Source organism: Mytilus trossulus, chromosome 10 (genome assembly GCF_036588685.1).
Source record: "Mytilus trossulus isolate FHL-02 chromosome 10, PNRI_Mtr1.1.1.hap1, whole genome shotgun sequence".
In the NCBI taxonomy this organism is placed as follows: domain Eukaryota; kingdom Metazoa; phylum Mollusca; class Bivalvia; order Mytilida; family Mytilidae; genus Mytilus; species Mytilus trossulus.
The window spans coordinates 74,297,076-74,323,901 of record NC_086382.1 but is presented as its reverse complement, the minus strand read 5'-3'; the positions used below and the strand labels follow the sequence as shown (position 1 = coordinate 74,323,901).

Sequence of the window (26,826 nt, the reverse complement as noted above, 5' to 3'; positions counted from 1 at the left end):
ATAAATAACCTTTTTTTACTCTGAATCTAATAAAACAGTTGCACATACAGGACTTAATGCTAACCTTGTTGACATGTCGATCCTATATATCCATTAGTACAGGTGCATGAGGCCCTATATGTTGTACTTTTGCAAGCTCCGCCATGCAAACAGGGATTTGGACTACAATCTGTGAAGAAAATCGCTTATATTCCGTTCCAATCATGGGAATTTGCAAAGGCCTTATGTAACAAACTTCAGTTAATTATTTATATGATTTATTTTACACCTAGGACTATATTTTATGTTATCTCTTATTTTCACTAACACCGGTAATCTAGTCAAGCAGACCTTGTTTATCACGTGATTACGCACCTATTGAAATTTAACAGGTGAGTCCCAAATCAGTCGGCACATGATCATTGAGAGTAGCACACGTTTGTGCAGTTGGGTTTGTGGTTTAGATAGCAATTTGGACATTATAATTGTCAGGACAGGACATGGATGTCCAAAGGCTAATTGAAACAACACTCAGGTAAGTTATTTTACTTATATTTTATGGTACATTGAGGTCAATTTGCTGTCGAGATGATATTTCTTGCTCGCGGTCCAAATGTACGGATAATTGCCATATTATTCATATTTATAGATAACGTAAGTAATTTTTGGGTTCAATTATTATTTTGCAGGGGTTTTTAGGCCCGGTTTTAGTGTGCGTTGGCACGTTGCTAATTGTCGACTGGTCGGAGATAATGGTGTCGATGAATTAATGGTGTCGGGGTTAAAAATGGTAACAACTCGGTGATATATTGGTTGGAGTTACAACGCATGGAGGCGGTGATAAATTTATAGTCCGTTTCTATTTATTTGGAGCAAAAAGTCCGTAAAATTATATACATTTTTAGTTGAGAAATCGAGGAGTCCGTGCAGTATTTATGCAGTTTAAAGCAGTTATAGTTTGTTATTCAGCATTATATTTATTCATACAAATTTAGTGTTCTCTTCAATCAATTTAGAAGCAACCAAATATATGTGAAAATTAGTTAATTCGTCCGTTTAATTATAAAGAGAAATTCAAAGGGGAACAACCCAGTTCATCATTTACATCTACAGTACGTACAACGAGGAACGTATCCGGGCAGTGTGCGGAAAGTGTGCAGGCCGAAATTTGTTTGATTTATGTTTATTTCATGACATTTTGTTTTGTTCCGTGTGTGTTTATTTAGTTACATTTGTGTTCTCATTTCATATTACATTTTTTGTTGAATTTACTTTATTTTGTTTTGTTAATTAAATTTATATTTTAATTTGGTTTTGTATGACATTGGCCACCTGACAATTCCCAAAGAACTTACTTCGTTACAATGGTGGCAGCGGTGGGATTGTCACTGTGCCAATTGTTATATTAGAAAATATTGTCAGATAGACAACAGGGATTTTTTTTCTGTTATATATTTTGTTTGAACTTTTATGTTTTATTATTTGTTTACATTATCATTTTATTATTATTTGTATTGTACAGTATGGCAGGAAGTGTATTACCCGCTTGGGTTCCGGAGATGTTAGAGAAGGGTGAAACTTTGGAGACATGTTTAGAAATGTTGAAAAACATGCAGTCTACTGAGAGAGAAGCTAGGATGGAAGAGAGAGAGATGAGAAAGATAGAGATGGAAAAAGAGGTACGTTTAAAAGAGTTAGAGCTTAGAGAGAAAGAAATGGCTCAAGGTGTTGCACCACCACAGACACATTCAAGTTTGAAGTCGAAACTTCCTAAATTTAAGGAAGGTGAAGACCCAGATGTATTTTTAAGGTCCTTTGAGAAATTGGTGGTTTTGCATAAAATACCCAAGTCTGAGTGGGCCCTTAGATTAGTCCCTTTACTTTGTGGGAAAGCTTTAGAGGCATTTTCTAGATTGTCTGAAGAGGACAGTAAAAATTATGATAAAATTAAATCTGCTATTTTATGTAGATACGAGCTTACTGCCGAGGCATACAGGGAGAAGTTCAGAAGTGAACGCCAGTCTTCGGATGAGTCATTTAAGGAATTTTCAGTCAGACTAGTAGGTTTTCTTAGACATTGGTTGGAGCGTGAGTTGATAGGCACTGATTTTGATAGATTTGTTGATTTAGTTACTAGAGAACAGTTAATGGTAAGTTGTAATAAAGAGCTCAAACTTTGGATCAAGGAACAGAAACCGAAAACAATTGATGAGTTGGTAGACAAAGCTGAGGCTTTTCAGCAAGCACATAAAGATGAACAGGTAAGTTCTAAATCAGTTGGGAGAATTGACACCGACCAATCTAAACAACAAGGTAGATATAACCAATCAAAAGGAAGACAACCTGACACTAGGACTTGTTTTATTTGTAAGAACATTGGTCATATAGCTACGCACTGTCCTACAAGGACGAACCGGTCAAAGGAGGATAATTTTAAGCCAGGTAAGTTTGGTTTGTGCATACAGAGTAGACAAGAGTATAGAGTAGATGATTATATTAGTGGTGTGACTGTTAAGTTGCCTGGTGTTTCATGTAATGGCGACAAGGTACAGGTACATGGACTTGATATAGTAGAAGGTAAGATCGATAGTGATAAAATCTCAGTTTTGAGAGATACAGGTTGTTCTACTGTATTTGTTCATAGTAGGTTTACTAACCCAGATTGTCTTACAGGTCAGACTAGAGACATATGTTTAGCAGATGGTTCAGTGAAGCAGTGTCCAGAAGTATGTATTAATATTTCTACTCCTTATATTTCAGGTGATATTATTGCATTGATCTTAGATACACCGTTTGCAGATCTGATTGTTGGAAACTATGTGAACACATCAGTACCACATAGTGTCGATGGTTTATCAGTGACTAGTGGAGAAGATATTTTTGTTTCAGGTGACTCAGTCCCATGTCATGCAGTTGAGACTCGATCTCGAAAGAAGAAGCAGGATGAAGCAGATATTATGATTGATCAGACGAATGTTCAGCGTAGTAGCGATATACCTATATCTCATTCTATAGATTTTTCAGACGTATGCCATGATTTTAAGATTTGTGATAGGAAGCAGTTGATTGAGTTACAGAAGACAGATGAGACTTTGGATAAGGTAAAATCTTATGTAAGTGATGTGCATGATAACCCAGCATCTTATTTTATATATAATTCAGATTTACTATATAGAGTGTATACTAAGCCAAGTGGTGAAGTTATTCAGCAAATTGTATTACCAAGCAAGTTGAGAGGAACAGTTCTTTCGTTGGGACATGATATTCCGTTGGCAGGTCACCTTGGGAATAAGAAAACAAGAGACAGAATCATGCAGCACTTTTTCTGGCCAGGTATATTTAATGATATTGCCGAATACTGTAGGTCTTGTCCAGATTGTCAGATAGGTACATCGAAGGGTAGAGTACCACGTGCTCCATTGATTAGCATATCACCTATGGATGAGCCATTTCAGCGCATTGCTATTGATTTTGTTGGCCCTTTGCCTATGACTGATGACAAAAACCGTTATGTACTTGTTTGCGTCGATTATTCCACTAAATATCCAGAAGCAATTCCTTTAAAAGACCAAGAAGCTTCTACAGTCGCTAATGCTCTTATAAGTTTATTTTCTAGAGTTGGCATACCCAGGGAGCTGTTGACAGACCAAGGCAGTAACTTTATGTCAGAGCTGATGGTTGAGGTATGTAGACTATTAAAGATAAGTAAGTTACGCACTAGTCCTTATCATGCTATGTGTAATGGACTCTGTGAAAAGTTTAACGGTGTACTGAAGAAAATGTTGAAGGCATATGCACGACAGACACCAAAAACATGGGATGCATATATCCCCTACTTATTATTTGCATATCGGGAGGTACCAAATGAGAGTACTGGTTTCTCACCGTTTGAATTGTTATATGGCAGGCACATTAGAGGACCTCTAGCAGTACTTAAAGAAGAGTGGGAAGAGCCTAGTACATGTCAAAACTCTGTGTTGAGTTATTTATTAGACACTAGAGAAAAGTTGAGAACAATGGCTGAGTACGCCATTGAAAATAAAACAAAAGCGAAACAAAGACAGAAGTTTTATTATGATAGAAAAGCTAGAGACAGAAAGATTGAAGTTGGTCAAAAGGTGCTTATATTATTGCCTACACATACATCAAAGCTGTTAGCGAGTTGGAAAGGACCATTTATAGTGACTGATAAAGTTAGTCCTGTTGACTATAAGGTCAAGGTTAGAGGAAAAGACAAAGTATTTCATGTAAATATGTTGAAGTTATGGCATGAGCGGGTAGATAATGATCTTGATAATAATGTCACAACAGATATTGCTGCGTGCTTAAATGTAATTTCAGGTCTTAACACAGATGAAGGCACAGATGATAGTGAGATGACTACAGATATAACTCCAGTGTTGAAAAGCAAAGAAAATGTAGATGACGTTACGATCTCACCAGAATTGACAACTGTCGAAAAACAGCAGCTTAAAGAATTATTATCAGAATATGAAGACATCTTTAGTGACGTACCTAAGGTAACAAATAGTATAGAACATAGAGTAGTTACAAAAACAGATGAACCGATTTACCAACGTCCGTACCCACTACCATACGCACTTAGAGATAAGGTCAGAGAAGAGATTGACAATATGTTAGCTGCAGGTATAGTTGAGCCGTCTGACAGTCCGTATGCAGCTCCGATAGTACTGATCAAGAAAAAAGACAACACACTTAGATTTTGTGCCGATTATCGTTCCTTGAACAAACAGACTATCTTTGACCCGATTTTTATGCCACGCATGGATGAGGTACTGAATAAAGTCAGCAGAGCACGATATATCAGTAAACTTGATTTAACTAAGGGCTATTGGCAGGTACCACTTGAAAAAGATAGCCGACAGAAGAGCGCATTTATAACGCCGTTCGGACATTATCAGTTTACTGTTACTCCATTTGGTATGATGAACTCAGGTGCTACTTTTGTTCGTATGATGGATAAAGTTCTGGCAGGATACGAGGAATTTGCTGACTCGTTCATTGATGATATTGGTATATTTAGCGATACATGGGAGTACCATATTGAGCATTTAAGGGCAGTATTCGATTCACTGAGACAGGCAAACCTCGTTGCAAAACCGAGTAAGTGTTTATTTGGCTACGATGAGCTTGAGTTTTTAGGACATATTGCCGGCGGTGGCAAGATTAAGCCTGTTCAGGACAAGGTATCTGCTATACATGAATTTCCAGTGCCTGTCACGAAGAAACAGGTGAGATCATTTCTCGGTCTGATAGGTTTCTACAGGAAGTTTATACCACAGTTCTCCGACATATCCGTACCTTTGACTGACCTTACAAAGAAAAACGAACCAAATAAAGTTGAATGGTCAGACACAATACAAAAATCTTTTGACAAGCTTAAAGAATGTATTTGTAGTGACTCTGTATTACGGAGTCCAGATTTTTCTAAAAAGTTTATTTTGCAGACTGATGCGTCCGGTAAGGGTCTAGGTGCTGTACTAGAGCAAGAATTTGATGACGGAAGGCGTCCAATTATGTTTATCAGCAAGAAACTCTCTGGAGCGGAATGCAACTACGCAGTGGTAGAAAAGGAGTGCTTTGCCATAGTGTGGGCGGTTAAAACTTTGAGAAACTATCTAGAGGGTAAAGAGTTTGCTATTAATACTGATCATGCTCCTTTACAGTGGTTACAGAGGATGAAAACCAGTAACCAACGGTTACTCCGTTGGAGTTTGATACTTCAGGAATTTAATTATACAGTTTTTTACATTGCAGGCAAGACAAACATTGTTGCAGATGTTTTGTCTAGATGTGGCGATATTTAGATAACCCCTGAGTGTGACGTTATTACAGCGTTATTGTGTTAATTTTGGTTTTATTTTAGTGTTACAGGACTGAATTTTTTATGTTTGATGTGTACATATTTGTTTTTTTTTTTACTGATATAGCTTAATTTCAGATTAGATTTTGAAGTTTGTTGTTTCTGGTCGGACTAAATGTTCTTTAGTCTCCTGGAAAGGGACGTTTGTAACAAACTTCAGTTAATTATTTATATGATTTATTTTACACCTAGGACTATATTTTATGTTATCTCTTATTTTCACTAACACCGGTAATCTAGTCAAGCAGACCTTGTTTATCACGTGATTACGCACCTATTGAAATTTAACAGGTGAGTCCCAAATCAGTCGGCACATGATCATTGAGAGTAGCACACGTTTGTGCAGTTGGGTTTGTGGTTTAGATAGCAATTTGGACATTATAATTGTCAGGACAGGACATGGATGTCCAAAGGCTAATTGAAACAACACTCAGGTAAGTTATTTTACTTATATTTTATGGTACATTGAGGTCAATTTGCTGTCGAGATGATATTTCTTGCTCGCGGTCCAAATGTACGGATATTTGCCATATTATTCATATTTATAGATAACGTAAGTAATTTTTGGGTTCAATTATTATTTTGCAGGGGTTTTTTGGCCCGGTTTTAGTGTGCGTTGGCACGTTGCTAATTGTCGACTGGTCGGAGATAATGGTGTCGATGAATTAATGGTGTCGGGGTTAAAAATGGTAACAACTCGGTGATATATTGGTTGGAGTTACAACGCATGGAGGCGGTGATAAATTTATAGTCCGTTTCTATTTATTTGGAGCAAAAAGTCCGTAAAATTATATACATTTTTAGTTGAGAAATCGAGGAGTCCGTGCAGTATTTATGCAGTTTAAAGCAGTTATAGTTTGTTATTCAGCATTATATTTATTCATACAAATTTAGTGTTCTCTTCAATCAATTTAGAAGCAACCAAATATATGTGAAAATTAGTTAATTCGTCCGTTTAATTATAAAGAGAAATTCAAAGGGGAACAACCCAGTTCATCATTTACATCTACAGTACGTACAACGAGGAACGTATCCGGGCAGTGTGCGGAAAGTGTGCAGGCCGAAATTTGTTTGATTTATGTTTATTTCATGACATTTTGTTTTGTTCCGTGTGTGTTTATTTAGTTACATTTGTGTTCTCATTTCATATTACATTTTTTGTTGAATTTACTTTATTTTGTTTTGTTAATTAAATTTATATTTTAATTTGGTTTTGTATGACATTGGCCACCTGACAATTCCCAAAGAACTTACTTCGTTACACCTTATACCTAAATGAATTCGGTTTTATACCGTGGCGATTTTTAAGTTCTAATAGGTCAATTTGTATTCATGATTTTATTTAAAGTTGTTGATGTCAGTTGTTTATTGTGTATTTAATTCATTTTCCTGTCGGAACATCATTTTTGTATTAAGTGTTAAATGCATTCATAGTTCTCATGACCTTATGAAGAATTAGCGCTTCATATAATATTGTTTTGAAATAGTTTTTTAGTTTTTTAAGATGGAAATGTGCACTGTTCATTGATTTTATCTGCTCTTTTGTTTTACAGTTTATGTTTCATGACATTGACAAACATCCATGTCTTTTATAATTACCCAGAACTTAAACATAAATACATATATATATACGATCATTGGTGTTTTTTTTTTTTTAACAATACTGATCTTGAATGTAAGTCTCTCTGGTGTATAGTAAATATATGTTATGTATGTTATATTTAAACTACTGTATTCTGCATGTGTTATTGTGAGCTTATTAAAAGATACAGTAATAGCTACTCACAATGAAAAAGTAATATTCCAATCTTTTTAAAAAAAAATTATTCAACAAAATTATATACTTACAATCTTTTGCTAAAATAAAGAAAGACACATTATTTTATCCCAACTTCTACGTTAAATGCCCACGATGTATAGTATTTCGTGTGATAGTTAACTTATCTTCCCTTATGAGATACGAACACCGATAAACTACTTTATTTACTGTTACTTATTTTTGATTACATGATACTTGTACTGTGCTATTTTCTTTGTAAATATTTAATATCTATGTCATGCAATGTGAAACGTCTGGTTTGAGCATGTAAACAAATGATAATTGTTTTCATAACAGATTGCAGAGGACTTGAACAACGAAGTACTCTCCATCCAGTTGCAAAAACACCATAAAATTTTCTAGGATAGACAGCATATTATAATTCATGTACTTTCTGTTGAAATAGAAACCGAAATACAGAAACATATTTGATGTTGATCTTTAAAAAAATGATACGCGGAAGGAAATAAAGATATAAACATGTATATCACTATTATGTTGTAATTGTTATGGATGTAATTCCTTCTTTTTGTATAAAGTTATCAATTCTAGACTTAGCTACATGTATTACGGCAGCGTATCATCTATAACCCAATACAGTCTTTCGGTCAAGCGTATTTGCCCTATTTTGTAGTAACCTTTTAAACCTTCTTTTTGTGAACAATACATAGTATACGAATTCTTGGAATGGACTTGAGCACACACACTTTGTAATTCTCAAAAGATAGGTGATGAATTTCACTTTACTGTGTATTCATAATCATCTGTTGGATACAACTTTTCGTTGGTTTCATGGGTACATGTGAACCACAAATTGAAATATTCAACGGATAACAAATCTTCTAAAGGCTGTGTATTTAGATATTGACCAAACTACGAAATAAAATACCCACAAAAAAGGCCGTTGTCCTCAATCAACAAAAATTGATACAAAAAAAAAATAATCCACAATATTCTAAACTATACAACTCTACAAGAAAGTAGATGAGCTTTTCTTAAACCTTACATGAAATACTATGTAAGTCGAGTAAAAGTTTTGAAATTCGAAAGTTAAACAAGGAAGCTCACAAGGAAGCTATTAAACCAAGAGTTCCAAATGGTGAAGTTGAAATCATCCCTTCGTAAATTTTAAGGACGCCATCACGAGTTGGTTGACCGTTATGGAAAGAATATACCATAGCTCGAACAGTCCTAATCTTTCAACGACTCCCCGTAGACAAAAAGAAGACTACTGGATTAGACAATTGGGAACTGCAACACCGTATGGCTGCAATGACAAAATTGATGGTATAGGTATTATATCTAGTCCTTCGTGTAACTTGGTGAATGTGATGAATATTTTCAACTCGACTCCTCGACGTAGACGTATACGTAGTCATGGCCATCGTCATTATACATTACCCTCTCTGCATGATGTCTCTATTAATGACTTGCTGCCATGCATACAAAAACCGTTAGGTATTCATCACATTCGCACGAAATTTTATTCATTACCCCTTTCAAAACTTCATTCTCTGTTCAATTTATATTTGGAATCCACTGTTACAAACCCTCATTCAAACCAATACAAACTACAAGCTATAATTGCGGATATTGCTAGTCACAGACTTTTCAAGCCAGTTCGCATTAGAAAAGATGAAAAAGAGAAAAGATCTTTTCTAAATCTTTCCTTTGCCAACAAAGGTCACGATGGCGTCAACCTAGGCAATATCCTTCATCATAAATTAGTTCAATCGAAAATACCTCCTTATTTCAACGACCAGTCTGTACCAATAATTTCTTATACCTATACCAAACCTATTGCAACTAAAATTTTCAATTACAGACGCGTTTTGTAGGATCTCGATATTGACGACTTTAAGTCTAAACCTCCTGATTGCACTTGTGCTAGTTCCGAATTCTCATATAATCCTGCTGGTCACGTTATTACCGGTGACCTTAACATTGTTAATAACACTTCTCTACAAAACGTGTTATCGAAAGGTCCGAAATATCGTGAGCTTAAATCCATCAATTGGAAATACAACTTTCAAATTTTGATGGATTCAGTCGAGGATTATGCCAGGCAATGGGCTAAGCGCGAGAAGGAAGACGAAGACACTCTATCCGAATGGATTAAGGTAGTGAGGTCGTTAATACAAATCAGAATTAAGAAACTGAATGGGTCCATCAATGCCCATGCTACGTCAATCTTCAAAGGTCCAAATGTTGCTAAACACCTATCCGACCTCCATGATAAATATGTTGTTGTCCCCGCAGACAAAGCCCCAAATAACATCGTTTTTGTCTGTAAAAGTCATTACATTAATTGCTTGATAAACGAATTAGGTATAGACAATTCACTTGGTAACCCAACATATACCCTCACGACACTTACCAAAGAGGAAATCCTGGATAATCATAGGTCTGTGCTTTGTTCCTTTGGTATTTCAACCAAAGATGAAGAACTGGATCTTCCATCACTGTATTGGATACCTAAACTACATAAGTGTCCTTACAAACAACGGTAGATTGCTGGGTCCTCCAAGTGCTCCACGAAACCCTTTTCTAAATTATTAATATCTATTTTATCAGCAATCAAAGACGGGCTTCAAAGTTATTGTGAAACTGCCTATTCTAGAGGTGGAGTGAATCAGATGTGGATACTTAAAAAATTCCAAAGATCTTTTAGAGTACACTGCAAATGTTTGCACCTGTCCTAAGTCAGGAATCTGATGTACAGTAGTTGTCGTTTGTTTATGTAATATATACGTGTTTCTCCTTTCTCGTTTTGTTTATATAGATTAGACCGTTGGTTTTCCCGTTTGAATGGTTTTACACTAGTAATTTTGGGGCCCTTTATAGCTTGTTGTTCGGTGTGAGCCAAGGCTCCGTGTTGAAGGCCGTACTTTAACCTATAATGGTTTAATTTTTAAATTGTTATTTGGATGGAGAGTTGTCTCATTGGCACTCACACCACATCTTCCTATATCTATATACAATCTAACTCTCTTTCATCTTGTAACAGTATTAAAACATTTGACTTTTCTACGCTTTACACAAGTATTCCACATTCAAAACTAAAAGACAAATTAAAAGAGTTGGTTTTACTTTGCTTCATAAAAAAGAATGGCCAACGTAGATACAAGTATCTTGTCTTAGGGAGGGATAAATCCTACTTTGTAAAGAATCATTCTGATTCAAACATAAAATTCTCTAAAAACCGATCTTATCAAGATGATTGATTTCTTGATTGACAACATATTTGTTACGTTCGGATGACGTGTTTTTTAACAGACTGTCGGCATCCCAATGGGAACAAACTGTGCATCTCTACTTGCTGACTTGTTTCTTTATTATTATGAGGCTGACTTCATGCAGGAACTTCTTAGGAAGAAAGATAAGAAGTTAGCAATATCCTTTAACTCTACTTTCCGCTATATAGATGACGTTCTTTCACAAAACAATTCAAAATTTGGTGACTTTGTGGATCGCATCTATCCCATCGAATTGGAGATAAAGGATAATACAGATACAGTTAAGTCGGCTTCATATCTTGACTTACATCTAGAAATTGACAATGAGGGTCGGTTGAAGACAAAACTTTACGACAAAAAGGATGATTTCAGCTTTCCAATTGTGAACTTTCCATTTCTAAGTAGCAACACTCCAGCAGCACCTGCATACGGGATATATATCTCCCAATTGATACGATATTCCCGTGCTTGCATTTCCTATCATGATTTTCTTGATAGAGGGTTACTGCTCACAAGGAAGCTATTAAACCAAGAGTTCCAAATGGTGAAGTTGAAATCATCCCTTCGTAAATTTTACGGACGCCATCACGAGTTGGTTAACCGTTATGGAATAACCGTTTCACAAATGATATCGGATATGTTCCTTACGTCGTAACTACAATCCCCTTCCCTTTCATGAATTTGACCTACCGAATTAGACTATTAACCGGATTTGTAATCACATAAGCAACACGACGGGTGTCGCATGTGGAGCAGGATTTGCTTACCCTTCCGGAGCACCTGAGATCACCCCTAGTTTTTGGTGGGGTTCGTGTTGTTTATTCTTTAGTTTTCTATGTTGTGTCATGTGTACTATTGTTTTTCTGTTTGTCTTTTTCATTTTTAGCCATGGCGTTGTCAGTTTGTTTTAGATTTACGAGTTTGACTGTCCCTTTGGTATCTTTCGTCCCTCTTTTAAACGACATACAAGACTAACAGAGAACAGAGCCACCTGGCTTGGGACATGCACAAATAAATGCGAGAGGGTTAAACATGTTTTGTGAGATTTCAACCCTCCACCTTTACCTCTAGATAAGTACATCACTACCAACGGATATAAATTTTGTCAACGGAAAATTGTATTTTCAACTGTTCGAAAAGATGAAAACCAACATCAATTAGAACAGACGTGTCTTTGAAACTAACCTGTGTTACAGTTTTGACCTGTGTAACCACGGGAACAAGTACAAGCAGGTTCATTTGTTTGGTGGTTCTGATGACAAACACCGTGCTCACAGCAGTCTTGACCACAAGCTGTAATGTATACAAAGCAAAATAACATAAATAGAGAACTCATAGGAAAATTCAAACCGGAAAAATCTTTTACCAAATGGCAAAATCTTAAGTTCAAACGCATCATACCAATGGCAATTCAAAACACCAACACATATTGTGCAATACGATATATATCTCCTTTCGACAGTTAACTTTTAAATATCTAAAATATTTAGCGAGCTTCGCTTTTCTAAAATAGCAAATTCAAATGTTTCAAGTAGATTAATATCGTATCACGCTCGATACTTATACAGTGGTAGAATCTTTACATTCCATATGATTGGGAAATTGGTATATAACAGCTAGGGTGTGGGAAATTTATAATTTCAAAATTAAATTCGTTTTGTTTGTATGACCGCTAATGCAAATTCGAGATATTAGTTAAAAAAATAATAATCGGAATAAGCCATGTGTGTGTCAATGTTAAACAATATTGATTGATACGTAACAAAAATAATTGTTTCAATTGTTTAAGGACAATTTAATGATTCATGAGGACAATTAAACTTATGGATTTTGTGTATATGGAGCACACCAATACCCCTTATTATGCCTAATGAAGGGCGTGTATGAGGAACGTAATAATTGAGATGTAATAACGCCAAACAATTGGACAGCGGGTATGCTTCTGATGAGTAATGGGAAGATGTTGGTTTTAAACTGCAACTAAAACTAATTCATTGATAGCTTGTTAAATCGTAACACAATTTTTACCTTAATGAACCCCTATTTGTGGTGAAAGTGTTCCATGATGAAATTGACATTATACAAAATATATCTATGCAATCTAATTAAAATTAAATCTCTCACTCGCTCATTTTTTAATAAGCGAGTGAGAGATTTAATTTTTTATTAGATTGTATAGCTATGTAAATATATTTAGGAAAAAAACACATACAGTTGCCGTTATATAAGTTCTTATACAAATTCAAACAATTATCTGAATAATCTTCAACTATCTGTTTAAAAACCTTTGACCCATACACTCTTATAAAATAAACTGTACCATTTTTTCTGCAACAGATGCATATTTTGACAATCAATGTCTCGTCAGTGATACTCAAACGAATTTCAAAATTCTAAGCTTATTAAAAGAATGAAGAGCTATAAACCAAAAAGTACAAAAGTTATGCCAAAGCCGGGTATGGAACAAAAAATTTGTATGAGAGTGATACATTTCTTAATTTTAAATCATTTCAAACATAGAGTCGCATTGTTCTGTCTTTAAACTATGTCTTCTTCTTATATTTATATGCTGTACTTTTTGTGTCCAAATACACGAGAAAAAGACTGTTTAACATGTTCTTCAATTATATTTTGAGATATGGTGATGTCACTTAAAAACCCATAGTGTAGTGAATGTTGACATTTTATTTATCTTATTGAACTTGATTTACCTGAAACAAGAACGTTTTAGTGTTGATAACACAAAAATAACCACGAAAAACCGAGCGTCCCTGATAGGGAGGTAAGCTATTTAGCCGCTTCATAAAGTAAAGAGTGACTTACGTGTGCAAACATTAAGAAAGGAGTCAACTGTCACACTAAAAGTCAGTAAAATAAACACATAAACAGAAAATTCTCTCATTTTCTTTTTCATTGTCCTTGAAGAGAGATAAGCACTTTGTCGACACGAAAGGTCAATCTATCTAAGTTAACCTACATACCAGCACGAAATATAAATAGTATACCTAGAGATTTTCAGGTGTATATATACCTAACAGTATTGTTTGAGAATGTAAACGTTTATGAATAAGATCCATTTTAATTATGTTATATGTAAACGTAGAATATTTATGAAATTGATAACTAACAATGCTTAAACGGGTTTGAGCTTTAGCTGAAGGGTAGTTTAGTCAATTTGATGTTTATCTTTATATTTTAACCGACAGCTTTTTCTAAGACAATCTTTTTTACACTTATTATATATAAGAATATTTGGTAAAAGTGCTAATGAGATAACTCTCTATCCAAGTCAGAATTTGTAAAAGTAAACTCTTAAAGCTCAAAAAACGGAGCCTTGGCTCACACCTAACAGCTTGCTAAAAAGGGTCCCAAAAACGACTCGAATTAAACCATTCAAACAGGAAAACTAACGGTCTAATATATACAACAAAAACAGAAACGAGAAACATTGTTACTTTAATAACAACCAAAACCAAGGAGTAAACAAAGACTCAAAAATTACATCAACAGTTATAGATAATAGATAAGAAACAACACGATCTACACTAGAAACCGGGAGTAAAATAAGGTGCTCGTGAAGGGTCAGCATTTCCTGCACCGTATATGGCACCCGTCGTGTTACTTGTTTGTTCAGTTCGATAATGATGGCAGGTTATTATGACTGAGGGAGAAAATCAGATATGATTTCTGACACACTTTTGTCATAATGGGCACTCGACTCATAATGGCGACCGTAAAATTTCTGGAGTGATGACCTTAATTTGATTGATTTATAGCCCTGTCTTAGATCGATTTTTGAGAAAGCAGTATTATAAACCAGACAAACAAACAACAGCCACTCAACTTAAGGTTCCTGACTTTGGACAGGTGCAAAAACATACAGCTGGTTTAAACGTTCAAATATGTACCAACTTTCACCCTGACCTGGAACAATAGTGAAACATCACAACATAGAAAGACACACTATAAAATATCAAATGAAATTATGCTTATTTGTTGAATACTATCAAATGCAACTTGAAGTTGTCTTAAATGAATCATAATTTGGCCTGTGTGTTTACAAGTATATAAGTTGAACATAATAGAAAAAGAATAATGTTGACTAAGATATTACATTGAAATAAAACACAATATGTGAAAAAAAACGTTGTTTAAAGATTGCAAAATCCACACTGTTGCTGTGCATTTATTGATTTCTTAACATGGATAGGGATTGTGCCTGATATTCATATGATGAAGATTGAATCTTTCAATCAGTTTAAGTCTGGAGCTGGTATTTCAGTAAACTGCTAGTAGTCTGTTGTAAAAGAGGGACGAAAGATACCAAAGGGACAGTCAAACTCATAAATCTAAAACAAACTGACAACTGCATGGTTAGAAATGAAAAAGACAAACAGAAAAACAATAGTACACATGACACAACATAGAAAACTAAAAAATAAACAACACGAACCCCACCAAAAACTAGAGGTGATCTCAGGTGCTCCGGAAGGGTAAGCAGATCCTGCTCCACATGTGGCACCCGTCGTGTTGCTTATGTAATTACAAGTCCGGTAAATAGTCTAATTTGGTACGTCCCATTCATGAAAGGGAAGGGGATTGTAGTAACGACGTAAAGAAATATATCCGATATCATTTGTAAAACGGTTATTCCTTAACGGCCAACCAACTCGTGATGGCGTCCGTAAAATTTACGAAGGGATGATTTCAACTTCACCATTTGGAACTCTAGGTTTAATAGCTTCCTAGTGAGCAGTAACCCTCTATCAAGAAAATCATGATAGGAAATACAAGCATGGATATATCGTATCAATTGGGAGATATATACCCCGTATGCAGGTGCTGCTTGAAAGTTGCTACTTAGAAATGGAAAGTTCACAATAGGGAAACTGAAATCATCTCTTTTGTCGTAAAGTTTTGTTTTCAACCGACCCTCATTGTCAATTTCTAAATGTAAGTGAAGATATGAAGCCGACTTAACTGTATCTGTTGTATCTTTTAGATCCAGTTCGATGGGATTTCGATTGTAATTTATGTATTATTGTCATTTTGCTTTTTTGCTTTTTTTTCTTTTGTTACAGCTTCTGACATCAGACTCGGACTTCTCTTGAACTGAATTTTAATGTGCGTATTGTTATGCGTTTACTTTTCTACATTGGCTAGAGGTATATGGGGGGGGGGGGGGGTTAAGATCTCATAAACATGTTTATCCCCGCTGCATGTTTGCGCCTGTGCCAATTCATGAGCTTCTGGTCGTTGTTAGATTTTTATAATAATGAAGACTTCACTATAAATACTACAGAGATTAATCCAGTAGAACTAACTTTGAATACAGCTAATAATGAACATTTCCTGACTCTTGATATCTATATCATTAACGGAAAGCTTAAGAACAAATTTATAAAGAGAGATAATTTTTCATTTCCTATTGTTAATTATCAATTGTTAGGGGGTGACGTTCTCTTGTCATTATATTATGGTGTTTATATATCTCAACTTGTACGATTCGCTCGTGTATCTAACAACGTATTAAATTTAGAAGAAAATCTTTGTATCACTGAAAAATTATTACACCTTGGTTTTCGCTATCAAAAACAGGTCAAGTACTAATTTAATGTTTTAGTATTTTTAGTGTTAAGATGTCATTAGTACAGTTTTTGTTCTGATTTTTTTCATCTAGTTTTTTTAGTGTATACTTACTTTTAGTATTTTGTATTTTTTATCCACATCAAAAATATATGTTTTTTTTTTGTATAGCTGTATTAGTCAATTTAGTGTGTAGGTTTAAGAAATGTGGTATGAGTGTCAACGAGACAACTCTCCATCCAAGTAACATTTTTTTAAAGCACACAATTATAGGTCAAGGTACGGCCTTCAACGCGGAGCCTTGGCTCACGCCGAACAGCAAGCTATAAAGGGCCCCAAAAATACTAGTGTTAACGTTTTACAAACATAAAACGGTACGGATTGAAAATATTCAGTTTTAAAACCACTCCCTACGTTCATCCACAATGGCAACTATTTTTTATCTTTGCACTATTTCTTAATGTACGAATAAAAATAATCTTGCAATTAGCTGATAATGAGTTTCGTTTCATTGTATTACTTCATAGCAGCAATGTTTCAAACCTTTTGTATATATAAACAATGCAATTTCCCATAGTGACCAATTTCACAGCTAAAAGTAAGAAAAGGTACCAGGATTATAATTGAGTCCGCCAGACGCGCGTTTTGTCTTCATAGGACTCATCAGTGACGCTCAATCAAAATAGTTATAAAGTATAAAGTTGAAGAGCATTGAGGACCAAAAATTCCAAAATGTGTGCTAAACACGGCTAAGGTAATCTATTCCTTGGATAAGAAAATCCTTACTTTTTCCGAAAAAAAAACAGTTTTGTAACAGGAAACTTATAAAAATGACCATATAATTGATATTATGTCAACACCAAAGTGCTGACTACTGGGATGAAAAGTCCATCAGCAATGGCATTGACCCAGTGGTGTAAATAGCTATATATTATTAATTTGTTTTTCAAAAGTCAAAACCAAGAATAAGTGTCATATTTACAGCATTTATTTGCCTCAAACTTTAAAGAATTTTAATAAAATTCTTTGCTTCCATTCCTTTCACTTAGGGAGAGATACTTTAGAAAAAATAATTCAATCAGCAAATTCGATTGACAATCGTAAACGACTTGAGGTGCATCCGAAGCCCAACAACAGAAACAACATAACAATCGTTTTCCTCTTTTAGACAAATCCTTATAGGGTCCCTGATATTCATGTTTACACAGCAAAGCATCTTCACAGGAATATGAGAAGAGACATCGCAACAGAATTCAAACATTGATTGTATTCAAATAGCATAGAATAGAACAATGTGTTTTAAATGTAGGCAATTCTACATCATTCATTACGAATTTTTACACAATATATAGCAGATAATTTTCCAATTATATGTATCCATCCAGCAGTTAGATTGGCTCCTTCAAAAACAGATCATTGGTTTATTTCATGGTAGTATCACTGTTCTTGACGAGCTAGATTTGGAAGGTCCAGTGTCTCCTGAATGTAAAGGCACATGCTTTGAACAAAAAGGGCAAGGGAATTTTGTTTTCCCATATAGAAATCTGATTCCATATTTGATGAAAATAAAAGATTGTGGTTATGCAGCTGAATAGATTTATTACTACATGCTTCTTTTTGGCTTTTATTTTCGAATCCATTTAAGTCATATATCTCGTCTATTCTTTCGGTTTTTATACATAATTTGCATTCATATATTCGGAATTCAGTTTTACTGATAATAAGGGTAAATCAAGTGCTTTTAATGCAAGACATTTATAAAGTTGTACTTTTTTTCTTTTCTTATGTAACAGAAACTTTCAAAATCATTTAATAAATATGTCTGTCAAATATTTTTACTATGGTCTGTTAATGCTGTTTGATCATCCTCTTTTGTTCATTGCAATAAACTTAGTATGTCGGTGATAAGAGCTATTTTCAATGATATTAAAAATAGGTAAATACCGCTGCTCTATATTCTTATGATACTAAACAAGATGACTGTGTTATATCGTAATGTTTGGTGGAATTCGTGCTTCGTTTTTTTGTCTCTCTTGTATTTTGAATTATTTTGTATCGTGTTTCTGTTATTGTCACGATGTTGTCAGTTTGTAATTGACTGATAGGTTAAGATATTACCATGGTATGTTTTGCGTTTGTTTTGTTGGTTCCATTTTCTCAAATTTCAATTCCAATCACTGTACAAGATGCTTATGTCATATACTCTCTAGTAGTCTTTCCTTTCATTCAACTTGTTGATGGTATTGTCAGGTTCAAATATTATGAGAAGTCAAATTATGATTATGATTGAAAAAGCATAAAATAGAACAATATGTGTTAAATTTAAGCAATACTATTATCGTTTATTATGAATTTATAGCCATACGCGTATAGCAGATCATTTCCCAATTATACATATCCATGCATATTTTGAAACCATGCTTAATAAAATTATGAAAACAAATGAATCGGTTGCAGAGCAAACTTTTTATTGACAATTCATGTTTTCAAAATGCAACGAATTTGAGAAAAAAAACTGTCATTATGGGTAATAACTTCAAAAAGGTGGTAACTGATGATTTTCGTAATGTTTTACTCATTTGTGGATCTTATTTTGTGTAATAGTTATACTAATTTAAGTTTCTGCCTATCTTTGAAAGATTTCAAGATAAAAAGCAATAATTCAAAATAAAGTGTAAAATCCGTCGTTTATGGTCAATAACATATAAGATGTTATCCGACAATAGAAATTGTTTAGATCTGATCATTCTGAATATTTTACTTTTGTCGGATTTTTTTTTATTTATAGCGGTTTAAAAGCAGGCTTTGTAATCAACATATTTTAAAAGGAGTTACCCCATTGATTTGTTTACCAAGATTGGCCAATTTGAGCCCGTGCTTATTTTGTTAAAATTAACATTTGACAGACTGGAACAGAGACATAATGAACAAAAACACATCTTTCATTGTGTGTAGCTACTTTCAAGGTGCCAACTTTCTCATTCAAATTAAGTTAACCGCCGATGAATTTTTTATTCTGTGAGGTTTCGTTTTCTCTTCATTAACTTTTCTTACTGAACGTTTTATAATATCAGACACTTCTTTCACTGCTTTTTCATAACCAACAACAATAATTTCACAAGCAGGTGGTTTCTCAACACTGACGCTAACCTCTTCCGGATCTGATATGATAATTTCCCGTAGTTTTTGCATGAGACCACTCCAAGTTTCCTGTTTTATAGTATATTTTATTGTAACCAATGCATCTATATGCGCACTTAATTGCTTTCTGATATCCACTTCCCATGACAATGCAAGTTTCCTACCGTTTTCGTTGGTTAAGGTACACTCTATAACAATCTTAGAATCACTCATGGATGACGGCCATATTATCCTTCCATAACTGAGCTTAAGCTGTTCTTCAAGCTTTGCTTTATATTTTGAAGAATTAGCCAAGAACTTTACTTTATATATACCAATGTCCGATAGAACTAACGTTTGCACTGGTTTAAACTTTTGTAATCCACTATCTGCTTTACATATTTTGATGGTATGGGAACAAGCTAGTAATGCATCTTCAAAAAAAAAATTTATAACATTACTTACAGTAACTGAAAGAATAAAAAAAAATCAAATTCTAGTAATTTTTAACAAAGGATATTTCTAAATATGTTTAAATGGCATGCCACAAAACCAGGTTCAACCCACCATTTTATTCCCCTTTAAAAATATCCTGTACCAAGTCAGAAAGGTGGCCATTGTTATATTATTGTTCGTTTCTGTGTGTGTTGCATTTTAATTGTTGTGTCGTTTGTTTTCTCTTATTTTTTAGATATTAAGAGAAGACGTGGCACGGTACTTGTTTATCCCAAATTCATGTATTTGGTTTAGATGTTATATTTGTTATTCTCGTGGAATTGTCTCTGATGCTTGGTCTGTTTCTGTGTGTGTTGCGTTTCGGTGTTAGTTGTGTCGTTGTTCTCCTCTTATATTTAATGCGTTTCCCTCGGTTTTGGTTTGTTGCCCCGATTTTGTTTTTTGTCCATGGATTTATAAGTTTTGAACAGCGGTATACTACTGTTGCCTTTATAAGAAGATAGTCTTCATTTCTAGCATGAAGAACTATTTATCTCTATATTCTTTTACATTTACTGTTCTTTATATCAACCGATCATTCAGGCAAGTACATTTAATTTATTAGCCCTTTATTTATATTCAGTTCTACCTTGCTTCTTTCATTTAGCTGTAGATTTTTTTTATATTTTGTTTTATATGAATGTAAGAAGGTGTTGTTTGATATTAAAGTTATGACGATTTGTATAGCCTTTATCCCACTTCATATGATATATGGATGGACACAATCCTTGATGAGTAGGTGCAATAATCGATTTCAGATATTTCTAGGCCTTTCACATCGTGAATAAAGCCCTATTATAAAGTTATTACCTGCTTTGGGTATCACTACGCTTCCTATCATTTGAGTCAACCCAATCTCATTCAACAATCCGTCTTCGAAAGATAATGCGGGAAATTCCATGTCTGACTCAACGATATCCGGCATAGATTTCATAGCCTCATGTAGTGATTGGTATGAATTTAATAACATCGTGTCTCCTTGGTTTTCAACAGCATTGGTTAACTTTAGAATAACCATTTGCCCTCTCTCTTGTGCATCTTTCATAATACATTCCTCTTTTGTTTTCCTTTCTAGATTGTTCTGTTGTTCCTTTGCCACATTGGAAACGGTATCACCTACAATTTTGTCAACAAAGTTCTTTAATACATTCCCTTTCTGATTGATTTCTTGTACTAAATTCTGTGTCAATATTAAAAACTGGTTGGATTTTTCTTCAAGCTTGGCTCTCTGTTTCGCAATTGATCGGACTACGGTCTTCATTTGTTCTATATCGTCCTTAAGATCTGTTTTAAATTTGAATGCTGCCTCGCTTGTTAAGGAAAAATCATGTTTATTATGTTTTTTCGGAAGGCAGATCTTACATACAAGCATAGAACAGGTAGTGCAATAATACGTCATATTCTTGTTGTGTTCTTTGCATATTACTTTTCTTTCTTCCGGGTTTATTTGTCCTAAATCTTTAAATACATGATTTTTGCATGATTTAGACTTCAGATGAAACTCTTCACAGGTCTTACAGAAATACTGTTCACAGTCTATACAATATCGTCTTCCATCATTAATTTCACAAATTTCACACTTTTGTAATGGGACTTGTGCCATGCTGGTCGCCATTATAGAAATACATATAGTTATGACGTGTTTAGATTACACAGCTATCGATTATGTATTTAAGAGGTATTTATGAGAAGGGATGTATGAGTGTAGATATGATAACCTAGTATAACGTCTATAAATAGATGGATTAAATTGGCTACTTTGAAAGTTTAGTTGAAATAATACATGTTTAAATGTGAAAGTGAAAAAAGTTCTAAAATGCAAACATCAAATGGTCATAATCAAATGTGATAAATATATTATGTTTTGTTATTTGAAGATAAAACAGGAGATGAATCATGTTTTGTTAATTCGACGGAAGCACTTCAGCACTTAATGCAATATTGGTGTAACTTTCATTGTGTTACTTACATATTTAAGACCATACAGTTAAAGGTGATTTAAAGACGTTGCTAACGGCAAATGTAAAAATCTGTAAAAGGTATATTTTTCAAACGAGTTCATGGACCCCTCTGTCTTAAAATGACAGGATAACGTGTGCAGATTATAGGTAACAATCATAATTGTAAAGTCACCGAGGATGTTTATTTAAATAAGATAAATAAGATCTAAGATTGTGGCACGTTGATTTATTAAAAAAAAACCATACAAAACCTTATGTAAAGAAGATTTTCAAATGTCTTTTTGCAAACATCCGCTCGTGTTAATCTTTTAAGCTTAAATATTAGGTATATCTATCGAAAGTTTGAGTAAATGTGTAATATTAGGGATTAGGGACTTTCCTTTTTGTATTTTCCTCAGATTTCAGTATTTTTGTTATTTTACTTTTCAAAGAAAGCAAAAATGTATATTTTCAATAACATATTTGAATTGATTCAGTGAACAATAGCTTGTTTATATAAATGTTCTCAAAAACTAACACAGGGATAAAATATATATCGAATACCCCAATCATCGGTACATGTTTCCTCCGATAGAGTTTTTATACTTTAAAAAAATGTATTTGCGATCTTGTTTTCTCGCTTAAATGACAATTAATGAATTTTTTCTTACCCAAACTATTTGATTTATCTCCCCTTAGTAAATGGTAAAAATGAAAAATTGCTTCAAACAAGTATCTTATATATGTTACAGTAAATAGGTGAAATTAGGAATTACATGTAATTACTAAAATTTAGGAATTACAGTTAATACAAGTAATTCCTGAAAAGGCCGAGTTATTACCAGTTATTACTAATTTTAAAAAGAATTTTTACACCTATTTACTGACTGCTAAAACAATGTTGTATTATATGGTCAGGTGATTAAAAGTTATGGTAATACTAACTAAAAGATCAGTTAGTACAGTACAGTAATGGAGTAGGTTCAGTAAGAGCCCTTTTTGGCCTCAAAATATAGCAGGTTTACAAAATTGATAAAATGTAAACTTTTAATTATTTATTGAACAGTAGAGTGTTTCTGCTAAATAAAAATGGGCTATTTTTTTTACTATAAAATAAACATATATCGGATACTGGCACCTTAAAGTCATACTAAATTACTTAATTCTTCAAACTTCTAGCATTTTAGTTAAATTTTAGACAGTTTTCGTGTAAAACGAAAGTTGCCGCATTCGTGTTCATCCTTAATATTGAAATGGAAGTTGTATTTTATGATAATACATAATAAATATACAGGTTGAGAATGAACACGGATGCAGCCACTTTCATTTTTTGACAAAAACAATCCAAAAAGTGACATTTTTCGGCATATTTGTTTAATTTTTCATATTTGAGCTTGAGTCGGATCGTTTTTAATGACTAAATCAGTTCAAATCTTTCACATAAACTAATTGATTCAAATGAAATAGACACTAAAGTGTTTAAAAAGTGGTCAAAATATTTTGTCGGATGAACCTGAAATTTGAGGCGAAAATCGGTCCTTACCGGACCTACTCCTTTTGAATGGTTGATTTCTATAAAAAAAAATATCTTGAATAAATATGGACTTTCAAATATTTGGTTAAATCCGAGTAACTTTAGTTTTAATCCAAAATGGTTCGAGTTGAGCATTTTACAGATAATTTTTGACCAATTTCAGAAGACATGGAAATCAGAAATGGAAAATTCTCCTAAAGCATTATGTTTTAATTTTTTAAAGAAAACTTTAAATTTAAAGAATATTTAGACTTACTACCTTATACAGATAAGATAACGTTATTTAGGTTAAGAACTGGAATGAACTGTTATGTGCATTAGCTTCGAGATATAAAAAAAAAAAAATATAGTTTTTTTGTTGTTAAATCATTAATAAAAAATGATATAGTGAAATTATAATTCACTGTTAGCAGCCAACTGGTTATATTTTGTTAAAATAGCTGATAAACAAGGTTGCTGAGTTGTGCACTTGTGAGTGAATATTTTGACCTCATTGAATACGTATTCTTGTGACCTTCATTTCAATCTCTAACTGAAGATGGGTTATCGATGTATTAAGCTATTAAAGTTGAAATGGTTTTGCAGAACAGATAGCCTACTTTTGCAGTTAATCGCAGGCTCATAAAAAATGAGGAAAAAATGTTAAAGTGTTCCTCTAGATACTATCTTTTGACTAACACTGTTAAAAGCTTCTGTCAAAATTGAGTAAAAATCCAGGATGGTTTATAAAACCTAATGTTTTAAAAACTTTAACTGCATAGTGTATAAAATGTTAACTGGGAAAAAACTCTTGTCCATTTATAAGTATTTTACGAAAAAAAAGGATTCTTTTTACAAACTTTACTTTTGGATATTAACTTATGATCATGAAAATTTTGCTTCTGTCCATGTTTGGTAGAAATCCAGGATATTTGGAGAAAGTTATTTTAAAGTTTTAAACCACAGTGCATGATGGAGATTTCAGTTTAACCAAATTATGAAAATCAATTTTAGATAGATATCATTGTCTTCCATGCATATATTTACAGAGTTTCAAAACCTATAAAACAACCATTTTACAGTTTCAATTCACAAACACTAAAGCGTATGCACTTTTGATGTGCCTTATATTCCTACATCCTTAAGTAAGCTCCCTTAAAATCCCTATCCCTTTACTTTCTTCTTTGGTATCTTGAATTATGTTTTAAATTTTAAAACAAAAACATCAAGTTAGTAAATAGCTGTAAAAATGACAAACAAAATCAGTGATTACCAGTAATCACTGAAACAACTAGTAAATACATGTTATTACTAAATTGGCTAGTAATTACAGGTATTTACTGAAACGTTTAGTAATTACGTGTAATTCCTAATTTCACCTATTTACTGTAACATATATATATATATTTAAGGGCATACAATAAAGTTACAGTGGATGTTATGAAATTGTTAACATAATCTTTATTGTCATATGAAAAATTTAACATGTTTAAACATTTAAACAATTGTGACAAACTGAACAAAAAAAATTAACCTACACTAATACACACATGTATCATATATAGAGAATATCATATGGCTTTTTCAATATCGCATCCGTATTAACCCGAGACACCAATATAGAGTCGGTCCGGGTAATTGCTCGAGGGATTATAATGGTTGAGGGTTGCTACGGTGTGTGATATTGAAAACGCCATATCATATACACTTTATTATATACATATACCTCAAGAAGATGTTTTTGTGTGACATAACGTCAGACAGATAAGGAGGTTTGAAATGACGTCATACAGATTATAGGTTTGACATGACGTCATACAGATTAGGGATTTGTGCAACAGTGACTGCAATCGATAACGTGATGCCATACAGATTAAAGGTGTAATAAAGCTTTTGCAACCGTGCTGATATCGATATCATCACGGGTGGCTGATACAGCACGCTTGCCATTGGTTGTATTACACGTACAGTTTTACTATTAAATATATAATAAAAAAAATATGTTTATATCAATTGTTGCAAATATATAATATAGGGATAAATCAAAATACAAATTACAACATATTAATATACCACAAAACCTTTAACCATCGGTAAATCAAGAGTCCCCTGTCCTCAGTTCCAATCACTGTTTTTAAAAGGAACCTAAACTTTGTACCAGTTGATAATTTGTTTTGATTGGGTATATACTGTATTATATTTTGTAAGTGCGGTTCATAAATTCTGGATTTTGAAAAGAAATTCAGATAGGTAGTTATTTCTTAAATTTATTTTCATTTAATTCGCAATGAAAGAAGAAATGAAATACATAATCTATATGTGGATGTAGACGAAAGAGGGACGAAAGAAACCAGAGGGCCATTCAAACTCATAAATTAAAAATAAACTGACAACGCCATGGCTAAAAATAAAAAATGGACATACAGACAAACAATATAGTACACGTGACACACATAGATCAAAGAGCTGAAAGCTCTGAGGGAAAATGACGCCACTGCTTCTTATATTGGGATATTATTTTATTCAAGTCTAGATTTTCACATACACTGTACAGAAATAAGTTTAACATTGCAACATATCTTGTAAGCATATAATTGATATTCGTATATGTGTGTGTAAAGTGAAGATAACAACTGACTGGGTTTTTTTTAAATACAAATGAACAGGTCAAGAGTCAAGACTACCTGAATGATCTACAGTATCCAATGACTTCTTGCTGGTTTTGTTTGTACAAATGAATAGGTATAGACTACCTGAATGATCTACAGTATCCAATGACTACTGGCTGGTTAACTTTGTACAAATAAATAGGTCAAGAATACTGGAATGATCCACAATATCCAATGATTACTAGCTGGTTTTGTTTTTACAAATGAATAGGTCAAGACTACCTGAATGATTTACAGTATCCAATGACTACTGGCAGGTTTACTTTGTACTAATAAATAGGTCAAGACAATTTAAATGATCAATATCCAATGACTACTGGCTGTCCTTTTTTACATACTAAATAAAGAATACCTGAATGATCTTAATTATTCTAAGTAATGTGTAATTTTTTTCTTGCAACTACATTTTTCTAAATCACGGACTACTAGTTTTCTTTCAAACCAAATGATTATAAAGAGCCTGTTGTAACAAGCTCTTATACCCCACTAGTCCTATAACATATGATTTTGCATTCTTAATCAATTTTTTATGTTTTTATACTGATATTTTAATTTATTTTTTAGTTTTTGAATGCAAAGTGTGGC

At 33.4% G+C, this 26,826-nt stretch overlaps 2 protein-coding genes across 2 annotated transcripts; one reads left to right on the top strand and one right to left on the bottom strand.

The window, feature by feature from the left end:
* The first annotated feature begins 240 nt into the window (after window positions 1-240).
* LOC134688163 (uncharacterized) lies at window positions 241-5,807 on the top strand. The gene is made up of 2 exons (XM_063548635.1): window positions 241-514; window positions 669-5,807. The coding sequence occupies exon 2, from the start codon at window positions 1,503-1,505 to the stop codon at window positions 5,805-5,807; it is 4,305 nt and encodes a 1,434-aa protein (XP_063404705.1). The 5' UTR covers window positions 241-514; window positions 669-1,502.
* Window positions 5,808-19,486: 13,679 nt separating this feature from the next.
* Window positions 19,487-21,752, bottom strand: LOC134688161 (transcription intermediary factor 1-beta-like). Its single transcript, XM_063548634.1, has 2 exons — window positions 20,930-21,752; window positions 19,487-20,058 (listed from the first exon to the last, which is right to left on the bottom strand). Exons 1-2 carry the CDS (start codon window positions 21,732-21,734, stop codon window positions 19,487-19,489), a joined length of 1,377 nt encoding a protein of 458 aa, XP_063404704.1. The 5' UTR covers window positions 21,735-21,752.
* Between the last annotated feature and the right edge of the window lie 5,074 nt (window positions 21,753-26,826).

What these genes read in the sequence shown, in the direction of transcription:
- LOC134688163 (XM_063548635.1), top strand. Translation starts at nt 1,503, where the DNA reads ATGGCAGGAAGTGTATTACCCGCTTGGGTTCCGGAGATGTTAGAGAAG.
- LOC134688161 (XM_063548634.1), bottom strand. Translation starts at nt 21,734, where the DNA reads ATGGCGACCAGCATGGCACAAGTCCCATTACAAAAGTGTGAAATTTGT. An exon ending in CGTAGTGATACCCAAAGCAG is followed by an intron (nt 20,059 to 20,929) that starts GTAATAACTTTA and finishes TTTTTTTTGAAG; the next exon opens with ATGCATTACTAGCTTGTTCC.